This window comes from Anoplopoma fimbria, chromosome 13, assembly GCF_027596085.1.
Source record: "Anoplopoma fimbria isolate UVic2021 breed Golden Eagle Sablefish chromosome 13, Afim_UVic_2022, whole genome shotgun sequence".
Classification (NCBI taxonomy): Eukaryota; Metazoa; Chordata; class Actinopteri; order Perciformes; family Anoplopomatidae; genus Anoplopoma; species Anoplopoma fimbria.
Window position 1 is genome coordinate 6,216,156 of NC_072461.1, and position 22,735 is coordinate 6,238,890.

Sequence of the window (22,735 nt, forward strand, 5' to 3'; positions counted from 1 at the left end):
AGGCTTTATCCCATTCAGGTACATTTCAGCCCAAACTGAATCAACATCTTTATTTGATGCTTTGAAGGGAGGCTTGAAGTGACGGGCCGTCAGTGTTGCAGACTGCGACTTTCTTGCTAGATTTGGCGACCTGGTTTCTCCAGTCCAAGCTTTAACTTTCACCATCGAAGTTTTATTGAAGTCTGGAATCTAAACTATCTTCTGTATACAATGCTGATTCTCCAAACTTTGAGGCTCCATAGCAGTTATCAATAAATGGATCCAAAAGATTTTATCAGTAATGTGTTCTTGTACCTACCCAGAAAGTCAAAGACCACTCCAGTTACAAAAAAAACAACATTTATTGTCTAGATATTTTAATCATTTTAGATTAGCTAGCATTAAGACCATTTAGTATTTCTCCTGATTAGACATTTCTTTTCCATGTAAAAGACGTACAAAAACAGTTTGTTATTTCTAAAGCATGTCCTGTATGAAAAAAAAAATATTTACATTTTTACAAACATTCAACAGACAAAAATAAGGTCATGAAATTAATGGCTGAAACTGACTGAGTCCTTCCTGAAGCTGAAAGACAACTGCGCTTTTCTCTCTAAGACTTTTGACTAATAACTAAATCTTGCTTGTGGTCTTTAATCTTCTTTGCAAAGTAAAAAGACAACATGACACAGTTGTACTTCTCAAGGCAATTTCACAAATGCCCCACATTCAACAACATTAGCAAAAAGAAGTGACAGTTTTTTAAAAGAAAAGGAAAATCTGTTTTTAAGAGGTTTGTTAAGTGAATGTGGTAGAAAATGTTACTTCACTTAAAATGAAGGGGAAAAATACTTTGAGACTATTATTTCTAATCATAACCTCAACCTATAAACTTATTGTAAAGCGGGCACAGTCAAATGAACTGCATTAAAACAGCAGGGTTATATCTCAACTTTAACAAGACCGTATCAAAGTGACTGTTTGTAAATCTGAAGCTATAGCCAGCTGAGCAATGATCAGTACCGAGTCTCTAAAATGTTTTCAGGTCTTTTCAGTTAAAGCGCAAGTGAAGGTGGGGATCTGCAGCTGGTGACACACACTGTGGCTCAAGTATAGAGGGTCAGGGATCAACAGTTAACAAAAGAAATAACATTATGAAGGCTTATGTTGCTTGTGGAGTACAGCTATGTGAAAAAAATATAAGTTTGGAAATAAATCTGTAGAAAAAGGTACACTAGAAAACACGTATCAAGAGAATTGAGGATTATTTCAATCTTTGAAACTTTTTTTTCCCTTCAGGTTTCCAATAATTGGTCTTTCAAGCCTGATCATAGGAAATAGAGAACAAAAAGAAAAGTCTGGGAGTTAAGCTTTCTGTAGCAACATTGAGAGTAAATTCTCTTTTGAGCTAATTTTTCTCCAAAGGACGTGAATACGTTTTGGTGGCATCTGAAACAGATAGGAATTATAAAAATTGACAATCTCATGACGATCAAACCAACCCATCAGAGAAATCAACAGTAGCATGAGGCTAGACAAGTCAACATGGCTTCAGTATGTTTTAAACTGTTATGTTTTTGTGTGTACTAAGTGTGTAGGTTGACATCTACCACTACAGTGCAGTTTATTGAGGATAAGACTTACTGTCAAGACATAAAAGGTACTTTTCAGTGTAGGCGTATCAGAACAGCAAGCTGAGGTTCTAAGGTCAGAGAGTCAGAGCTGAGAGATCAACAGGCATTGAGCATTGTCTGTCTGCAACAAAATACAAACCAACATGTTCTTAAATCACTGTCCTCCTCCATCTCTCCAGTATTTTGTCAGGTTCTGTCCACATTCTCCTCTTTCCGTCTGACATTTGTTTACATATTCGACCACCTGGTTTGAGTGTTCCTTCTAGGGTCTCTGCCCCTGGTCATGACACTGAATCAAGTTTGTTTTAAAATCTAATATTCGGTGCAGTGTTCTCCCAAAGAGCTGGTCCCAGTCAAAACAATGCAGTGCCAGTCATTGTTTGGTCCCTGTAAATGTTCCCCTCGCAGTCCGTAGCAGAAAGCAGTAGAGACAAGAACATCCAGATATTCCGTCTCCTTCCATTAAACATCCAGCTTCTCCAGTTATTTCCCAGCTGATATGGAGTCATGAACAAAATCACAACAGATGTGTGCATGTAAAATGTTTGTCTCCTTTCTGTGTCACCTCGGCAGATATAACAGAAATAGAAAGTGCCATCAAGGTCACTCGTGTTTGCGATTTCTGGCTCCACTTGAAAATGTCTTGAAACCTCTCTGCTGTGTGGAAAGGAAGGAATGTCCTTGTTTTCTTTCCATGATTTTAGTAGATGACCTCGTAAACAGTGGCCTTCTTGTCCCCTGAACCAGTGACGATGTACTTGTCGTCCACAGATATGTCACAGCTTAACACCGAAGAAGATTCTTTAGACTGAAGAGAAAGACAAGATATGGAATAGGGAAAAAAAGTTAGTCGCAAATAAAGAATTAGAAATAATACATCAGTGCTTCTGTGTGTGTTTGCTACAGTACTTCCACACTAAAGCAATATGTCACTGCATATTTTTTGTCATTTATGGCGTCGATGCTGTGCTGGTGGAAATGCTGTAAAATATATAAAGTGATCTGTTGTTCCAACCTGGAATATGCTGGCTCCATAGGGCGTTCTCCATGCATTCAGTAAGTTATCCTTTCCTGTGCTCACAAACCATTTACCTGGGAAGAGGGACACACACCAACACACACCATAAGCAATAAAACCAAAGGGTAGATAATGACATTTTAATGACAAGATAAGGTTACAGTGAAAAAAGGAAAACCCCAAACCCAATTTCCTTCCTACCCCTATAACTGTCATTTTAAATCAAGAAAATAAAAACACTACGGTAGAACTTTCCAACCAATTAAACCACAAAATGTAAAGGGGATGGTTTTAAAGTAGACTACAAAATGAGTGCAGGGAGGACTAAATCAGCAAATTGACCGTGTTGCTTACCACAGTAAGCAAACTGGAGGGAGAGTACACAGCTCTCGTGTAGGTGGAGCTGGTATTTGTCAGGCTTGGTGACGTGAAGGACCTCGACGTTGCTGCTCTCCATTCCTACAGCGAGCCACTCTCCTGTCGGACAGTAGCCAAGAGAGAAGATCTGGACAGAAGAGACAGCCAATATTACATTTGACCAGCAGGACTACCTTTAATACAACGTTTTTCAAGCCAAGTTGATGAAACACTGTTTGTTGACACTTGACAAGTGTGTACCTGTGATGTAAAGTCATGCTGCTGCAGCTGCCTTCCCTCTCTCAGATCCCAGGAGCGGACGGTGTTATCGAGGCCTCCGGTCCACAGCTTGGTGCCATCGTTGGAGATGTCAATACAGCTGGCTCCATCTGTGTGGCCCTGGAACTGCCTGCAGGATAGATGAATACATTCAGAGTTAAACACAGAAAGAAATGTTGAAAAAAAAAAGGCCCACTAGGCATCAGAGGATGCTGGTGTGCATCACACACTACCAAAATGAGATTCTGACATTCTGCTGACTAAGGAAAGTCAATATTGTGGTTGAAAGATGGTTAGAGAAGACACTGACAATAAGCATGTCCCCTCTGTGTACATACATCAAGGTCTCTCCTCTTACCTAACTAGCGTCTGATTGTGTAAATCCCAGACCGCAATGTTTCCGTCGCTGCAGCAAGAGAAGCAGACCTTGGAGTCCGGGCTAATGGCCAGAGCGTAACATGCCGGTGCTGATGATGTTAACTCTGCCTTAATCCTGGGAGTGGGCGTGGCCAAATCCCAGATTGATAGCGTGCTCGCTTCACCTCCAACAATCAGTGTCCGACCATCAGGGAGGAGACGACAGGAGCGGATATAGTTGTCTCGGTTCTGATGTGGCAGACACAATGAATATATTTAATCTTTTGCATATACACAATATTTATGTGACTAATATCACACAAATATATTTTTTCATCTCTTTTCAGACAAGTTCTGATAAACCGTTATTACAATTCAATTAATTTAAATTGAATTTATTTGTATAGCCTATAATCACATATCATAAATTTTCCTCAGAGGGCTTTACAATCTGTACAGTTTACGACATCCTCTGTCCTTTGACCCTTACCAACACCTCCAACTCTCAAAAAAGACATTTGGTACTGTAAAGCCACCCATAAGCTCACTCACCAGACAGTCAAGCTGCGACACTGGGCTCTTGTTTCCTGGGTGACTAATGTCCCAGACCTTGACGCAACCCTTCCCTCCTGTGTAAACATGTCGGGTCGGGTTACTGATGGTAACGGCGCACACCACTTCCCCATGGTTCAGTGTGTTGATCTGACGGGCGTGGCGAGGAATCCCTGGGCCAACCAAAGCATCCGGAGGGAACGGTACCGGCTGCATCTGTCCATCGGCCGCCACGTGAAAAGAATAAGCCCTGATGATACAAAGAAGAAGGGGGGAGGTTAAACATGACAGCAACGTTGAAAGAGAAATTTAGCAGTTTTTCTAGAAAATACAAAGTGTTCCATGGGGCAATTAAGACATCGGCCCTCAAACACACAAGCAGCCGCAGTCACACTTACGGTTTGCCACCAGGGATTCCTGACAGACTGGGAGGCATTCCAGGAACTCGCATGTGAGGATGAGGATCAAAACCAACCTTGATAAGAGAACACAGATGAGCACAGTGCAAACACACACCCATGGACAATGGCAAAATGCACACAGGTCAATACTAACCTGTGGAACAGAACACAAACACTCATGAGAACAAAGCAAACAGACGGTTTGCTGTACACACACCCTTCAAATCTGAATGATGAGTTTTAAGAGTCAGCAAACACACAGAGGCAGAGCTGTCAGTACTTGTGCTTCCCAACAGTTCCACACACACACACACACCCCCACACACACAAGCAGCTGGTGAGTACGCAACCTGAGTTTATATCAAGTGTTGCCCAGACACAGCTGAGTCTACTCAACCTATTTAAACAGTGTAATTAACACTATGCAAATACAGCGAAGTGATGAGGTGATTGAACGAAATGGAAACCAGCGTGCCCACTATATATATATATATATATATATATCACACAGACGAGAGAAAAACAGCTGTGCAACCATTGACACGTTGCAGTATAAAATCTACAGTGCTTAAGAAAAGTATAAACACCCATTAACTTCCTGATTTTTTTATTCTTTTAAAAACAATAAAATTACAGAAGTTGTAACTTGGATTTTTCAACACTGATCAACAGAAAGAAAACAGGAGGAAAATGGTAAAAGTTGGATCAAGATCACCTGTGTTTAAACACGTGATCTCGAACAATAAATCTGCTGTAGAGTTACTGAGTACGACAAGTACGAATCAGGGGTAGGGCCGGGAAAATCTCCAACACACTGAATATTTCCACGGACTAGCTAGGGATCAATCATGAAAAATAAAAAGAATATGCTGTAGTACAGCTGTAAAGCTGCCAGGAGCAAGTTACAGGATTTCATGGCTGAGTTGTGAGCACTGTGCATACAACTACTGTTGCCTCAGGGAGTACATCAAAGACGAGGACACAGTTAAAAACACACATATGAAAGCAGCAGAAGCATGACTTGAAAATTCACTCTGTTCTGTTCACTCATATTCACCATGCAACTTCACAGAGCATGAGAAGTTTTACAGAGAACAATGTAATATGAACTGTCCAGATGTGCAAACCTGATACCTGGAATTTCTGCCAAAGGAGGCTCTACTAAATATTGATGGATTGAATAATTTTGTTTTTCATATTTGTATCTAATTTAGATTTGTAGAGATTTGATTTCACATTGATATTTCTGTTGATCAGGGTTAAACAAAATCCAGCCAACTGCGTATGTTGATTTGATACTTTGCAGAGTTTTTAATCAAAACATGCTTTTCGACTCACCATAGGTGAGCGGCCGTACGCAGCCACAGCGGCTGCGGCAGCAACACTCATCTGAGGTGACATGTTGTGCAACCCAGCAGCATAGGCCGCAGCGCTGGCTGCCCCTGCCAGCTCCCCGTTCATCCCTGCTGCATGGGGCAACATACCAAATGCACCCGGGTATGGGCCGGGGACAGCTAGGGGGGTCCGCAAACCTGCAGCTGTGGAGGAGAGGGAAGGAAAGAGTCAGCACATAAAAAGCTGGTAACAACTAAGGGAGCATTCAAGATCAAAATCCCTTAAATGTCTAAGAGCACATCCCTTGATCCGACAGATTTATTATTCGCGCACAATCATCTGACATTTTTAGAAGCCCTTGATTATAATTATTTTATGTCTGTGAGGCAACAAGAGATTTCTGACCAACATAATATTTCTGAGGATTTACCCTTCATATCAAGCAGACTCTTGGAACTCAGCACATGCATGAGGTTTTTCCAAGTAAGTGTGCCGTGAAACGTTACGACAGTTATTTTGAAAGCAGGCAAAAAGTCCTACACCATTTATATAAAGCTCTTTGACTGTTAACTTAAGTTGAAAATGTCTGCAGGCAATTAAGAAAACAGAATGTATGGCCCTCTGGCAAGGAAATCAAATAAAATCATATCATCTATCATATATTTAATTTTTGTATGTGTATAATGGACTTACTGGGTGGATGAGGTATCTCCATGGATGGGGGTTTTGATAGACTGGGCCGGATTCCAGGAGTGGAGCTTGGACCAGGGGTGGAGTCACCTCTAGGTGTGGGTGTGCTTGACTTTAGTCCAGGTGTTCCTGCCTTGTCTCGCTGCCACAGTGAGAGAGTGATATAAGAAATGTATCTACTGACCCATGTATTCACATATCAGTCCCCAACATTATTCTGAAAGGACCAAAACAATTCTGTCTTGTCCATCCCTACCATTGCCATCTCTTTGGACTTGAGGGAGGAGGAGCTGGCTGATGATGCAGTAGATGCTGGACTACAGGGGTCTTTCTTGAGAAGACGTGCTTTATCCAGGCCATTTTCTCTAGGGGAGGGGAGAGGCGTTCCACGGGGGGAGGCTGGATCCTGGAGAAAGGACAAGGATTCAGTTAACTAGCGGAGGACAAAATACTGCAAAAAGTGATGATAGCATTTTGCTGAATTGAAGATTTTAGTCCCATGGAAAACTGTGAATATAGTGTGGCTCATTTAAACAGGAACCACAACCCACAGACTACCACAATCATGACTATTAACACACAATAAAAAAAATATCAAAAAATACTGACCTCATTCGAGACATCCACTACTAAATTATCATCACTTTTCTCCCCGTCACTGTCCTGCAATCAATTAGAACGCAATCAATAATAATTATGCACTTCCGCCTGGTAATTATCATTAACAAAATGAAATAGAAGTATTTACTTCAATAGAAGTAAATACCAAACTGAAACACTCATCACTCTTAACATTTGATGTGTGACTAATAATGATACATCTGCACAAACACTAAAAACTGAACGTGCAAATGAACACTGGCAAATTATAAATATATACATAAAGTCAGCAGAACCGTTTCTTACATAGTGGCTAGAGTCCTTGTCCTCAACCTTGCGTTTCTTGGTGTCGTTTGGAAAGTCAGGTCCGTTGCGTCGCTTGTCGGAATTCCTAAGACTTTCTGGCAGCAATGAGTTACTCTGCAGAGGAAAGCAAAAAGGAAGAATAGAAGAAGAGCAGAGAGATAAAAACAAAGATGGGTAGTATAGAAAGAAAATAGAAAAAAGAAGACAGAAGAGTTTGAGGATAAAAAAGGAAAAAAAACAAGATAAGAATTTGCATAGGTGAGACAATTTTGCCATTTATAGTTTTGTTTGTGCTAAATTGTGTGTGTGCATTCGGCTTGAGCTCATGAAACCGTCTGAACCATCTATCACTAAGTACAACAGTTATTCAGCCATGTGTAGAGAAGGTTATAAAAACAGACTCTTAGTTGCAAATAGGTTAATAGCTCACAGAAGCATGAATTAAGCAGCACTAACACTTTAACAGAAAGCTCTTTTCTCACTTGACCACAGCCAGTCACACACCTCTGAAGTTGATGATTACATTAAGTGGCTCTCAAAATCTATCAGCGCTCCCTCGTCTGGCTTGTGACAAGCTGCATGTAGGTGTGTGTGTATCACTTGCATAACACTCCTGCATCACACACACACACACACACACACACACACACACACACACACACACACACACACACACACACACACACACACACACACACACACACACACACACACACACACACACACACACACACACACACACACACACACACACACACACACACACACACACACACTATTGTTAATGGATTAAAGCTTCATGTTGAGTCCATTATAGTCTCAGCCTGTCAATGAAATGTGCATCCAACATACACAAACACACATGCGCGTGCACACACCTAGCGAGCGAGCGCTTGGGCTTTGACCGGGGAAAGGGTAAATGAAGGAGGAATTGCTAAGAGAGGAGGAGCAGGAGGAGGAGGGTGAGAAAATGGGGAAAGGGAGGGGATGAGATTAGAGAACATAGAGGATGGAGGGAGGGTGTGAGAGTGTGGAGGAGAAGAAAGGGTGACAAGAGACGAGGGAGGGAAAGAGAGAGGGGGTGAAAATCTGTATTCTGCCAAAGGCCCTTTCCTTCACGCCCTCCCCTTTTCCTCCCTCCCCCTTTATTGAAAGGTTTTAGTGAGCTGAGCACAGGAGCACTGACCCGCAAAACATAAGCAATTTCCCCCCTCCGTCTTTCCCCTGTTCACTTTTAGTATGGTCTCTCTCTCTCTCACACACACACACACAGAAACACACACACACAAGCTCAGTGTCATATGACTGCTGCCCCCACCCCCTCTCTTTCCAAAGTCCTCCCTTCTCAGTGGTGGTGATATTAAACACAATGAGAGTCTTTAAGCGCGGGATCAGGGGCGGTGGGATGAGGGGGGAGGGGGTAATCTGCTCAGTGAGGTGTTAAATAGGCACAACAATGCAGGCTAGGCTGGAGGAGTGTGTGTGTGTGTGTGTGTGTGTGTGTGTGTGTGTGTGTGTGTGTGTGTGTGTGTGTGTGTGTGTGTGTGTGTGTGTGTGTGTGTCCATGCTAAAAAGCTCATTTGGAGGAGAAAAGAAACCCAACAGTTCAGAGCAGATCTAGGGCAGAACTAAACAGGCAAGCCAAAGCTCTACCCGAGAGATCCCCAAAAAACATACACACACTTCGAAAATGACATTCAAAAATATAAAATTTGAGGATGAAAAGCTATTTGGGTGTGAAACAGAGGTAAAAAAAAAAGAGAAAAAAGAAAGGGCTGTTATGCATAATGACATGTTAAGATGAATTTTATTGATCCCTGAGGGAAAATTGGGTCACTGCAGCAGCAATAAAAGTAATCCCATTAAAATGACAAAAAGAGCCTGCCTCAGAAACATGTGGTTTACCCGAGATATAATCTTAAAGTGCAAGTCTTATTTTTCATGTTGATATACAGTATGTGCTGTGACTCTTGAATATAAAGTTTTTTTTGATATTTAAAATACTTTTACATTTGAGATAATTGAATGGTTGGACCAAGATGACCATGTCTATGTCACAGCAGGGATTAAAGGGATAGTTTGTTTTTGGGGTTCATTTCTGTTATTCTTACATAGCCCGGTGTATATAATTTCATATTGTGCAAATCCAAACAATAAGATCATTACTTGGAACTACCATTAGTAAACTAAATGTAATTTACTTAGAGCAGACAGTTTAAATTAGTTTTTCCTTCCAGTTTGATAAGAGCTTTACGTTCACCATTACACTTCTATCAACTGAGCTAAAACAGACCAACTATTGAGCTATTAAAGTCAAACTGAAGGCAAACTGCATCTAAGAACAAAACCAAATTCGTCAAAACCAAACTATCCTTTTGAGAGTCACAGGAAAGTAAACAGAGTGGTTTGTCAAAACAGTAAACATTGCTGCAGAAAGAGGAAGTACTTACTGTGCCGGGCTCACGTTCTATTGCCATTGGAAAGGCGTACATGCGGTCGAGGTCATAGGGTTGGATGTTCAACAGAGCAGAAAATGACAAAAATAAGAAAGGAAGTAGAATGAGTTAGAAATGTGAAGTCGACATTTAAGTTCAGAAAGAAAAACCGACTAAGCAGCAGCTTAGAAAAATAATGAATAGAGTAAAATAAAATATCAGTATCTTTGAAAAATATAGGCTAACACTGCAATTTGAATGATACGGATGTTGGCTTCGAGTAATCTTTCAGGTCAGCCATTTGCTATTTCAAGTGGTGTTTCTGTTGTGGTGGGTGTGTTCTTTCACCTCTCAGGTGGTCGGCTCCTGAAGGATGCGAGTCTGCTCCGGACATGTGGGGCTTTTTATCGCCACTATCTTTTCCCAACATGTGGGGAGGAATACCACCGAGTCCTCCCGATAGAGCCAGGAGACCAGCTGAACCACCCAGCTGGGAGGGATGGAGGCTGGCAGGGTGAGGGGTGAGGGGCACAGGGGCACCACTGTGGTTATGGGATAGGTGCTGCTGCAAAGAGACAGGGAGGAAGGACAAGAAAGAAAGGGGTTGTTAGTTGAGTTGAGAGAAATGCACGCTTAAGGGATGCTACAACACACAAATGAGCCATCTTGAGGTGGCAATACATCCCCAACAAATAGCATTTGTCACTAAAACAAAGCAGTGCATTTTGGGGTCAGGGCTGAAAAGATGACGTTTTGAACTAACTGGATGTAGCCAAAAAAACTATAATATAGCTGCCTTAAAAGTGCAAAACATTGATGCCTGGCACCGAAAACGTGTCAGTGAATAAAACTGAGCCACCAATAAGTAAAAATCAATAGCACTCTGTGACTTAATCAATAGAGATTTCTGGCCCTATTGAAGCCTTCAACAGATGGGACAGTTTCTTCAGTGTCTGGGTTTACACCACTTCAACGAGCTGCTGCAGCCTACAAGGCGGTGAACACATCCTCTCCCCCTACACACACCGACACACACACACACACACACACACACACACACCCTCCTCCCTCTGGGGTCAAACACTGAACAATACTGACAGCTGGGATCACAGCCCAGAGCCTGAGGATGTGGTGGGAGAAGCAAGGGGGGAGGGAGACAGGGAGGCAAAAGGAGGAATGACGGAGAAGTGGAGGGGCAAGGGGGGGGGGGGGGAGCCGGGAGCCCCAGCTGCTGCCTGCACTGTCAGGTCTTGTGAGGGAGTGAGGCGGCTGAGGAGAGAGGGGAGGAGAGAAGGAGAGAAGAGGGTCAGAGAGAGAATTTGGCTGGCAGCCCTGCTCTCTCTTTCACACCAAATCAGGCGCTCGTCTGAGCGTGAAATGCCTTTGTGTTCCAAAACATCATTATTGCCTCCTCAGACAGTAGCCGCGGGAATCCAAGCTCACTGATTCGCCACGGGGGAGGGGTGGAGGAAGGGGGGGGGGGGGGGGGGGGGCACAGGAGAAGGGGGCACAGGAGGCGACTCGGCAGGGGTGGAAGGAGTGCTGAAGGTCAAACTGACTTTTATCTCACCTAATTGACTAACCCACTCCCTCTCCTGAGCCTCCGCCTTCTCTTTTCCACTCTATCCATCCATCACTCTCTGCGTCCTGCCCCAATGAATGAAAGCAAAACAACGAAACAGTCTTTTAGCCTCAACTCCCATGGCTGCCACTACAGACCCACAGACCCCACCCACACACACACACTTTCCGGAGTTGGCTCGTATGCCAAACAATTAAACATAAACACACACACACGTCACACTTGATCACACTAACGTGCAGACTCAGAATCTAGATAAACAAGGCAGACACACAAACACACTCGCTCAACCATCCTACCCCTGCCTGTTGTTTTCTGGGGATAACAGAAATGCACGCTCTGCTACACCCAGACGCACACACAAACAGATGCAAGAACACACACACACAGGACCCCTGATGGGAGTAAATGGAGGGGAAGTATTGGTGGAGGCAAAGGGAGCCTGGTTTGTCATGGGATGTTAGTGTGAGCTGGTGTGTGTGTGTGTGTGTGTGTGTGTGTGTGTGTGTGTGTGTGTGTGTGTGTGTGTGTGTGTGTGTGTGTGTGTGTGTGTGTAGTAGGGGCAACATGCTTCATTACACTCATTTAACTCACAAACGGGGTGAATGACAGGCTGGCGTGGGAGACGGGAGGAGTGGGTGAAGAGGGGAGTGTAAGGGCAAAGCCGTGACCCCCCTTTTACAAACACTGAAATCCTGCAATTAAGACTCAAACAGCAACTGCCAAATCCACCTCTCCCCCCATCACACACAGACCCCCATCAGTCCACGCCAACTAACAAGCCACCCTCACATCTAACTCTTCAAACCCACTGCTTGCAGTTTTGCAAGGCTAGAGCTATAATGACCCCCCTTTTCCCACATTCCCCTTCAACTCAACCCCATGGCCTCACCTCCCGCCAGTCAAGCCCCTACGGCTCCTATAAAGTAGAGTATTCTCAATTACCTCCTATCCCACCCAAACAGTCCCCACCATCAACAGCTCCACTCTGTCTCTCTTTTAAACCTAAACATCACAGCGAAACTGCAAGCAAAAAGTTTGTTTTTGTAACTTCTTTTCACAATCACCGTGCCAATCCCTTTATCACTCAAGCCTGAATAGCTGGTCATGCCCCATCACTCATCATATGCTGACGACATCTTTTCAATAAACGTCTCTCATCACACGTCTACCACTGATACACCCTCCATTCATACTTGTTCACAGTGGGAAAAGATCAGTTCTGTCTATCAATCTGTTTTACTTCCAGACTCAGTCAATAAAAAATATAAACCATCTGAATCCTTGGGTTTCATTTTATCTCTTTTATTTTGTATTTTATTTTACTACCAACTCCTTCATATGTCCTACATATGTGTAGGTGACCCTGAGATAAGTTTAGTGATTGAGGACTTGAAATAATCACATGTCCTTTCAAAAGTTATCCATCTGCCTAAATGCATACATGTTAAGTCAATGTTAAGTGTTGGGTTTTGTCTTTGTTTCTGCAATGTTATTATTAGTATGCAAACAAATGATGAACACTATTCATAGATCAAACTACAAAAGGTTTTCCATCTCTACCTGTAATGTGTGGAAAAGGAAATGTATTTATTTTGGGAAACAATTAGATTGTTAAAAAGATGAAGAGTACACAAAGCCATGCAGAGACAGATGATTTAAATAAAGAGTAAGTAAAAGGAATACACACTGTAGGTGGAAGGCCTGGCAGTCCACGTACCCCGATGACAGCATTTAGCTCCGCCATGGTCACCTGTTTGGCTCGCTCCACAGCTTGGACCACTTGCTGTTGATGCTGCAAAACAAAACACAATGTTGCTGAAGACCAAAAGTAACAGGTTGATTTATCAGTAAAGCTGGCAGAGACCCTTGAGTGTATAAATGGCATAAAAAGAAAACACAGTTTTTTTAGCTCAAAGTCACACGTACTTACCTCCTGTGAGAGGAAGGGAATGACTTGTGCACAGATGGTGTTTAGTCTCTTGGCAATCTCAGTCTGATGGAGGGAGAGACGCACAGAGACAGAGAGAGACTTCATTGTTAATAACATAATTACATTAATTTGGAAAAGACAGCTGTTCACTAACACCAATAAAGTAATACAAGCGCACGCACAAACACAACACACACACTGAAACCTATTCAAGTCTATGATATATTAATAACACCTATTCACTTCCGTGGCCTCTACACACAAGTCTAGAGTTTGTCATTCACACACACACACACACACACACACACACACACACACACACACACACACACACACACACACACACACACACACACACACACACACACACACACACACACACACACACACACACACACACACACACACACACACACACACACACACACACACACAATCATCAACGTGAGCTCAAGTTTCGCTCTTGCTTGTCGTATTTCTTTTGCTCTCTCTCTATCCTCTGTGCTCTTGTTCCTCTTCCTATCAGCACTTCAACATAATCTCATCAGCGACTAACTTCATTTGCTCTCCCCCAGTATCCATGCCAACACATCCGCCTGCCCCCCAAACCCCCGGAGGTGGCAACAATTGGCTGAAATCAGATACCCCCACAGTGGCATCAAATCAGATAAGGGGAGTCATATTACATATATCATCCAATCAAATTCATACGAAGGGGGCCAAGGTGAAGAGGGAACGAGAGGAGCCATGAAACGTAGTAATGGCTCATCGGACACACACATACCCACATAAAAAGATACATTGACAGCCATAGTAGATGTGAAAGTTTCAAAGAGCTATGGATTGTTGCTGTGTGAAAACTTATTAGAAGTTGGATTATTTTGATTATTTCGTGTTAAAAGTAGTGATGTAAAGGACTGTAGTTGATCAGTGATCTGTACGATTTGGCAGCACCGGAGCTAACAGTTAACATACAGAGGTTCCATTCAGTTACATTATGATGTGTTCAGGCGCTATTCAGTAAAAGTCAGTATTTGGCAAAGGTAAATTAGAATGTAATCATAATGTGTACAAACGTAATCTAGTATAAAAAAAAAATATATTCAATACAACTCCAATATAAATAGATTTTAGAATGGGAATTATGAGCCGTTAACTTCCTAACACTAGTGCTAAGAAGAATATAATTTATAATAAGTATATGAATAATACATAAATAACACTACTAATGCCCGCAAACATTTTTTCAATAAAAATAGAATAATAAATGTCCTCATCATTTGAATTGTGCGTTTTTATGCAAATACCCAGATGACTAAAACAAATTGTAAGGATAACATTTAGTATCTTCAACAGTTTACACTGACTTCAGAGGGGTTCAAACTATTTTTTGGGACATAAAAGTCTGTTTACCAGCGGCTATAACAAAACTAAACAACAAATACGATCTTTAATGTGCGATATGGCTTATCGATGATCATCAATCCATATCGGCTGTAAAAAAGGTTATTAGGACATCTCTAAAAGTTATACTTGCCCCGTTTTAAGCTAATCTGTGACTCAAAACATGATACATTTGGGCTTATGGAAACATTTCAAAACTTAGTGAAAACACTATCATCAATTTATAAAAGACATTTGGTATTAAACAACCATTTGTAGGTTTTTAACTGTCTCAACCACATTACCTAGTGTAGAAATAACTGGTTACTATGGCAAGTCCCCTCCCCCCTTTTTGAAGAAAATACAGTTATCAGAAACAGTACTTCCACTTTCCAAGAGACATCTGAGGCATATATTGCTCCAGTTTCCTACCTACATAACCTGGTATGATTTCTTTTTATGTATTGAGATCATGTCATTGTGTAAAAAATGTTAAGACTAATGGTCAACAGCCATGCCAATAGCCATGTGAGTTTGGACTTAGGCACAATGGTGCTGTTATCTTAATGCAAACACATCTTATTTTTGCATGTTAGAATGCAAATATTTGCTATACTTAGCACTACACATAAATTGGTGTTCACGGAGCATGATGGGTATGTGGTCCAAAGTATTGGACAAATTAAAATGTCGACCAGTTTATGAGGCTAGGTTAAAAGTCATGGGAAAAAAGTTATTATAATTCATCTTTCATGGCAATCCACCCAATAGTTGTTGAGATATTTCCCTCAAAACTACAAATGTCAACCACATGGTGGCGTGAGCGGAAAAGTCAGGGGGCCGCCATCTTTATTGTTCATCTTCTGGTGACCATGATTTGCTGGACCAAAGCGAAGGATCAACAGACATTGCCATCCTGAACACCATGCTTCTAGCACAATCTATTTTAAAGAAATCTTATGGAAAAGCTGGAAAGCTGACATTGTGGTGACGTCCGCTTTAGCACACACACATACATACACCTTCGGGCTCGCCAAACAACTGACCCTGCCACAGTTCAGCCAATTATGTACTTGGATGAGCTAAATAAAGTACTAGTCTAAACAGAATGAGTCTTGAACTAAACAAGTAACTGCTTAACCTACAATATAACCAGAAACAAAACAAAACTAGAAACAAAACAATAAAAAAAAAAACTGACACTATCCAAAAGAATGTAAATAAAGTGGTTAAGTAAAAGTAACTTAAGATAGAAGAAACAAATATAAGTAAATGTGCTTCACCCTGTGAAAACCAAACACTATACATAATTCACTCTTTATCCAGAATCAAAGAGAATATGGAATCAAAAGGAATTATCAGCCTTCAGAGCGCATGCAGCTCCATGTGTCATGAGTTAACATGGCATGAAATATAATGTGTCTAATAAGGGTTTGATCATGTGAAAAGCTTTAAATGCTCATTTACACATCTGGGTACAATGAGGTCTACACAAGCTTCACAATGTAAAGAGCTATCTATGGACAATCCATATCTGTTTTTGTTTTTTTTGAGTGCTCATCAGCCACACAACACAACAGGCTGTAGGTGAAGGTCAGTCTCACTGCTGTCGAGGTGTAGGTGCACCTGATGAACCCGTTAACACCTCTCTACAATTGATTAGAATGAGTGACCATAACAAGATACGTTCAGCCCAGTGGAAACCGGCACCATGGCCAGCTCATGAGTTGCTGACTTCCGCACACTGTAACTCAATCTCATAATGTCCAACTTATTCCATGCCTATAAAGCTCTAACTTAAGAGCTATTTCAGGCAGACTATATATGCACGTCCATTCTCAGAATCCTGTGTTGTAAGCCTATAATTAGCCTTGTATAATAGCTCAGTGATTAGGTCGTCTGAGATTAGTCTGATCAGCTACTATCAGGTCAGCACGACTAATCTAACTAAGATAACTCACAAAACTAACAAGGATTAAACAAACAACGTCTCAAATACCCAAAGCTGCAAAAGTAAGGTAATCATCAACAAACAGTGACTCCAGAACATTTGGAGGTAGAATAATAAAAGGTAACAAAACCCACAACTAATGTGTTCTGACAACACAGTTTTCATATCAGCTCCTGAACAACATTTTTGGGAAAATTGCTATGGGGCACCATCCTCCCTATGATAATTATATAATTGAGAGAGTGGTTCAGTTGAGGATACAGAGAGAAGATGCAAGTATACACACACCATGTGCTAACAGAGAGCAGCCTTCCCATTAGACATTTAATTGGCACATTGCTGCCACACACACACACACACACATCCGTAGCTCCTCAGCAGGAGGTGGGCTGTTGTGTATCCCCACCCCCACCCCGTACCCCCACCCACAGAAGCTTGTTGCTCTGACAACTGCAGCCCCAAGCTAATGACCTCCCCTGGAGCTTTAGTGTGTGTGTTTATGTGTGCGTGGACAATAGGAGATGCATCTCCCTCACAATGAAAGAACAGTAGCTTCACATGGGCATAAAACGAAAAAAAAGGAGCAAAGAAAAAAGTAAACTGGGATGGATGTGTAGCACAAGGAAGAGGAGATCCCATAATTTGAAACGGACACTGAGGAAGGCAGAAAGGAAGGGGGAGAACTTGGGTTATAAAAATGGAGGAAACACTGGAGGAGAAGGGGCACATGAGGAAAAAAACGGTGGGAGTGTGAGAAAGTCAGAGAAGCAACCCCGGTCCTCGGTGAAGCAGCCAGGCCAATCCACCTCCAATTTCCTCTGGTCTGACTGGTCGATAGTTGTGGTAATTACTGGTAAACGCTCCGAGCCCTGCACCTTTCCTGAGGGGAAATGTGTGCTTGTGTGCTTGAGAAAGAGAGTTTTCCCGCCTCATCCATGCGTCTACATACTTAACCATGAGGGATGTTTGCCTTGCAATGCAGATGTGTATATGTACTCAGGCATTAACGTGTTTGACTTTCTCTGTTTGTGTGTACATTACTGTGTATGTGTTCTATTGCCCCATGTTTGCAAACATTATTTATGGCTGTAGACAAATGCCCTTGCCTTCAATTACACACACGTGCGTCTGCCCTACTAAAGTTTGTGCTGGTGTGTTTTTTGCCTCCCTGCTTCTAAAAAGGGGGGACTCCACTGTCTCTCCTCTGCCGGGCGCACCATGATCGATTCCTCTGCCCTCCTCAGCCCAGCCCCTCTAATGTAATAAAGCAGGCCGCTCCCCTAGACAGCACCAATCAATCTACAGAGCCATTCATCCTGCCTCTGGGCTCAGCCGGCCGGCCCTAACTGGGGAAATGGAGACAGAGCCCCATCGATCACGAATAAACACACATCTCCACACACACACACACACACACACACACACGCACGCCTACAGTATAGCACACACACGCACACACACACAAATGAATGAACGCACAAATGCATTTGTGCACGCACAAGGACACGTCAACAGGCACACACACCAAATACATCAAAACCTTGCCATGAGAGAGTGGCAGAGCAAGAGAGAGAGAGAGAGAGAAAGAGAGAGAGAGAGGAGGAGAGACAAACAGGAAGACACAGAGAGTAGACAAGAGGCAGACAGATAAGCATCCATACCTGTTTGTGCATTTCGATGTTGAGGCCATATGACATCTCATAGTACTGAGGAGGACAGAGGGTTATATTAGTGAAGTGAATTCTGAAGCTTAAGCAACTCAGAGAATGTGAGTGACCTTACATGTGTTTTATTGTTATAACCAGGCTTGCAGTTCAGTCTCATAGAGAAACCAAACTGCTTTTAATAGACCAATCATCCAAATGAAAAGCTTTTTACCTGTGCAGGAATGTCACCAGAGAGGCGAAGTAGATACATATGTTCGTAAAACAATTCAGAACAGTATTCATGTCCACTTTGTTTGTTTTTGTGTCAGACTACAGGCTTTAAAAACAATCTAAGCCTAATTTGACCTCACTTTGTTTTCAGTTAAATCGTTAAACCTAGTGAAAGGTTGGATTTGCTAAAACACTGTAGCTCAGTTGAATCAAGATGAAAAATCTGCCAAATCACAAATTTGCAATAAATTGTAGCACAGTCTAATTGGGCACTTGAATCATGTTCATTAGCAAGTCTGAGTGGAAACTCTCTGTCATAAGTAGCTTTCATGTTGCGGTGCATCGAATTGTATTATGACTCTTCTCTTCAATAAGATAGTTATACAGTATTGACTCCTGATTTTTCACTTTAGAAAAAAATGAAAGCTCAGCTCCAGAAGACATGGAGCTGGTGGGAACACAGTATTCTCGTCAAGGACACTTCAGCAGGGTAAAAGCATACGTCAAGTCACTGTGTCATGTGTGATGCTGTGATGCAAAATGAATTGAGTGTCACGTGGATCTCACCATGACATAATGCCTCTGCATCTCTGTCTTTTCACTGGCCAGCTTCTCACACTCCATCTTGAGGCTGAAAAAAACAACAATACAACAGTTACTTCAAGAGAAACTGAAATTTACAGTACAGACTAGTTTTATTGCTGATTATTGAATATAAGCACATAAACAGACGTGTGACTGTCTGTTGATTTTCTAATTATTTTCCTACAATAGATCATTAATGTTAACAACTGTAAAGCATTCAACTTTGTAGACAAGTTATATAGTCTCATATCACCCTTGTTTTCCTTTGCTCTCTGATTATAGCACTCACAAACACAAAAATGAACCCAAACATTGATGGGAACAGTGCAGAGAGTGAAATGGAGAGGATGGTTCTTCCTCTCGATAGCCAGTCTCTGTTGGCTTTAAGGTGTTTTGTATAACCCTGCTTTTTGTTTGTGTGAATTTAGATGTGAGAAAACAAACTGGTCTGTTTGTAGGTCAGTAGCATTCACCTGTTGGGGCCAAACCTCGCCAACAACACAAATAAGTAAAAGTATAAACACAGAAAGCAAAGAAAAACTGCACACATACTCAAGCAGTCTTTTCTTAAACACACAGTTTGCAGACACACACCCACAGGGGAAAATAAGGAGTGATTTATGAAACCCTGAGCCCACACGCCACCCTCTGGTTCTCAACCATCACCAAGAATTAGACCTACCGCAGTGTGAAAGCTAACGCTGATGCCTGGGTCTGCCGCATGTGTGTGCACTTTTGTGTAATCCAGGTTTATGGGTGAGCATGAGGCCAGAGCCGGGGTTTTGTTCATTATGGTAAGGGGGATGACTGTGGTTAGGGTGAGGTTTAGTGTTATAGGGTAGATGACAATGGGGGAAAAAAAATTTGGCCAATGTGCCGCCCACAAAGACAGAGGGGCCTTCCATGTGAATGTGTGCGTTTGTATTATCCACCTGTGGTACTGGGCCTGAAGAAACTGGAACTCCTCCTTGATGCGGTCCAGTGACTCTGGGATGGTGAACTTGAAGGGCTGGCCTGGAGCCTGGTGGGGCGTCTGACACACACACACACACACACACACACACACACACACACACACACACACACACACACACACACACAGAGAGAGAGAGAGAGAGAGAGAGAGAGAGAGAGAGAGAGAGAGAGAGAGAGAGAGAGAGAGAGAGGATTATTAACATCATAGTGCCTCATTATGTGGCCTACAATTTGCATTAGATCCTCTCCAGGCTCACATTATGTCAACAACTTTTAATTATGAGCCCTTATTAAACAAACAACATTATCAATCACATGTTACTTCTTAGAAGTACAGACACGGAGCCAAATGAACAAGAACAGGAGTCTAATTTGAACATGTGCTCAGTGTGGAGGCTGTTCAAAGTGAGACGACAAGAGGCGAAGGTCAAACAAAGAGGTAACGATATCTCCCCGGCTGTGAACTCCCGATCAGAGCCAGGTGAGCGACTCTCAAAGCAGGAAGGGGAGCGTCTTACCGGGTGTCGCCCCTGGGGAAACATTGTTGTCTCCGGGAGGATGCAACCGTTTCCTTGGTATGAAGAAGAAAAAAAACCCCGCTTCAAGGGATCAAACGAGGGCGCAGTGTGGCTGTAGGGTGCTCCGGATCACGGGCTCGGATCCATCGGCCGGTTATTGTTCCGACCAAACTCTCGTTAATAATCACACAAAACGCCGCCTCTGCTCCTCTGCTCCTCTGCTCGTTGTCTGTTCCTCCGCTCCAGCGGCAGCGCGGGGCGTAAATCAACCGGAAAAACACGGGGAACGGCTCATTAGCCGGAGGGGAGGAGGGAGGAGGGGGGAGCCGGGTTAAGGTCGGTACCAGGTGAGAAACCAAAAGACACGAGCCTCCTCAATCACTCCGGAGGTGTGTGTGTGTGTGTCTGTGTGTGTGTACTATCCGACGTATTCCGGTTAGCGCTGCAGAGACAAACAAACTAGTGTAAAGTCGTCCGGCGGAGGCTCAGCAGACCGCCGCACACTGCCGGCTCTCAGCACACAGACACGGACCCGCACCAGTTAATTGCAGTGAAGAGTTCCCCACTTGACTCAGTCAACAAAAAAACAGAAACATTTACTTCCCCGCAGAGTTTGAATGCGTCCAAAATAGGTTACACGAAGAAGAAGAAGAAAAAAAAAAAAAAAAAGCAGGAAATATGTTAGTTTTATTAAAAACAACTCCCTGAAGCGGCAGCAGGCAATCCTCTGTCTAGCTCAGCTTTACCTCAATGGCAACTTTCTCACGCGGTTTCACGCTCCCAAGCTAACCGAAACGGTGAGCCGGCCCCTCGAAGCAGCTCTCGACCAATCAGCGCCGCCGTTCCACGTGGGGACGGTGACGTAGTTCATGCAGCTGACCAATAGGCGCTCTGTAAGCTGCCCCGAGTCTGTTGACCTGGTTGAGCTACGCGGATTCTGGGCAATCAGGGCGAAGCGAGGAGCTGCCGTTCCGGAGACGCGCTGGGCGGGCAGTGTGGTGTGTGAAGGCAAGTCCCACCTGTCAATCAAAGTAACGTGGGTTCAGTAGGAGCGAGGGGGGGGGGGGTTTAAGAAGCGCGCGTGCACAAACATGTGAACACGCACATGCATGCTGATACAAAAAACGAATCAGTCCGCACACATACACACACACACACAGAAACTTTATTTCTTAGTAGCTGCTGTGAACCTTCCTAAATAGTGTCATGGCAAATCAACTCAGATCTTCTTCCTCCTCTTCTACGTCTATGCAATATACAGCGTTTAAATGAATTTAGTATGGCTCACTTTTTGTTCCACTTCTCTTAAAAGAAAATAAATCGAATCATGCTTCTCATCTGTTGCTGGCTACATGTTCAAGCTGTTCATTTTCATTTGGTCTATTGCGATAGCTTGCAGTAGATGCAGGGACAAACCAAAAACCCTGACATTAATGGAATATTGTGATGTTGTGGTACCAGTTATGTCACTCAAGAAATGTAAATTACCTTAGTTAGTTTGAATAAAATTTCGCCGCACAGAAAGAAAATGTCTGAGGCAAAAATCCTTATTTGGGAGAAACTTGGGGTTCAGCATCTTGCTCAAGGACAGGGATGTTTTATGGGATGATCCGCTCTACCCACTGAGCCCAGGGTCAGAGGTGCACATAGGAAAAATGCAAGGAGTTGTAAGGTGCACAGAAGTTATTTTTTTTGATAAGCTGATTTGTGCACATATACTGGCACTTAGATGCAAAGAGAACACAGAAAGGCTTGGCCTAGCAGAAGACTCTACTTTGGATTGCAAGACGTTTCAAGCTGAGCTCTTCCTCAGAAAGCATCAAGATGCTTATGCTTATGTATCTCTAGAAATATACAAATACAAAACAATATTGGTGATTGTACTAGAACAGGAGAAGCTTGGCTTGAGGGCTTTCTGCCAGAAAGGGTTTAGTCTAACCAAGTATTTGTTGCCTAAACCTAAGGAGATTACTGGCAGAAAGGTCTTT

At 42.8% G+C, this 22,735-nt stretch overlaps 1 protein-coding gene across 4 annotated transcripts; it reads right to left on the bottom strand.

Moving 5' to 3' along the window:
• Positions 1 to 352: 352 nt before the first annotated feature.
• LOC129101856 (transducin-like enhancer protein 1) lies at positions 353 to 21,585 on the bottom strand. Of its 4 annotated transcripts, none has more exons than XM_054611810.1 (20): positions 21,494 to 21,585; positions 20,187 to 20,287; positions 19,237 to 19,300; positions 18,454 to 18,498; positions 13,459 to 13,521; positions 13,216 to 13,320; positions 10,292 to 10,508; positions 9,959 to 9,975; positions 7,509 to 7,622; positions 7,212 to 7,265; positions 6,859 to 7,008; positions 6,606 to 6,744; positions 5,916 to 6,115; positions 4,575 to 4,651; positions 4,177 to 4,426; positions 3,626 to 3,873; positions 3,250 to 3,397; positions 2,986 to 3,136; positions 2,629 to 2,705; positions 353 to 2,421 (listed from the first exon to the last, which is right to left on the bottom strand). In XM_054611810.1, the coding sequence occupies exons 3-20, from the start codon at positions 19,291 to 19,293 to the stop codon at positions 2,314 to 2,316; spliced, it is 2,220 nt and encodes a 739-aa protein (XP_054467785.1). In that variant the 5' UTR covers positions 19,294 to 19,300; positions 20,187 to 20,287; positions 21,494 to 21,585; the 3' UTR covers positions 353 to 2,313. The 4 variants fall into 4 exon arrangements, with proteins under 4 accessions (XP_054467785.1, XP_054467784.1, XP_054467783.1 ...); XM_054611809.1 differs by lacking the exon at positions 21,494 to 21,585 and adding an exon at positions 20,748 to 21,486 and having other exon boundaries at positions 13,246 to 13,320; XM_054611808.1 differs by lacking the exon at positions 21,494 to 21,585 and adding an exon at positions 20,748 to 21,486 and having other exon boundaries at positions 10,292 to 10,505.
• Between the last annotated feature and the right edge of the window lie 1,150 nt (positions 21,586 to 22,735).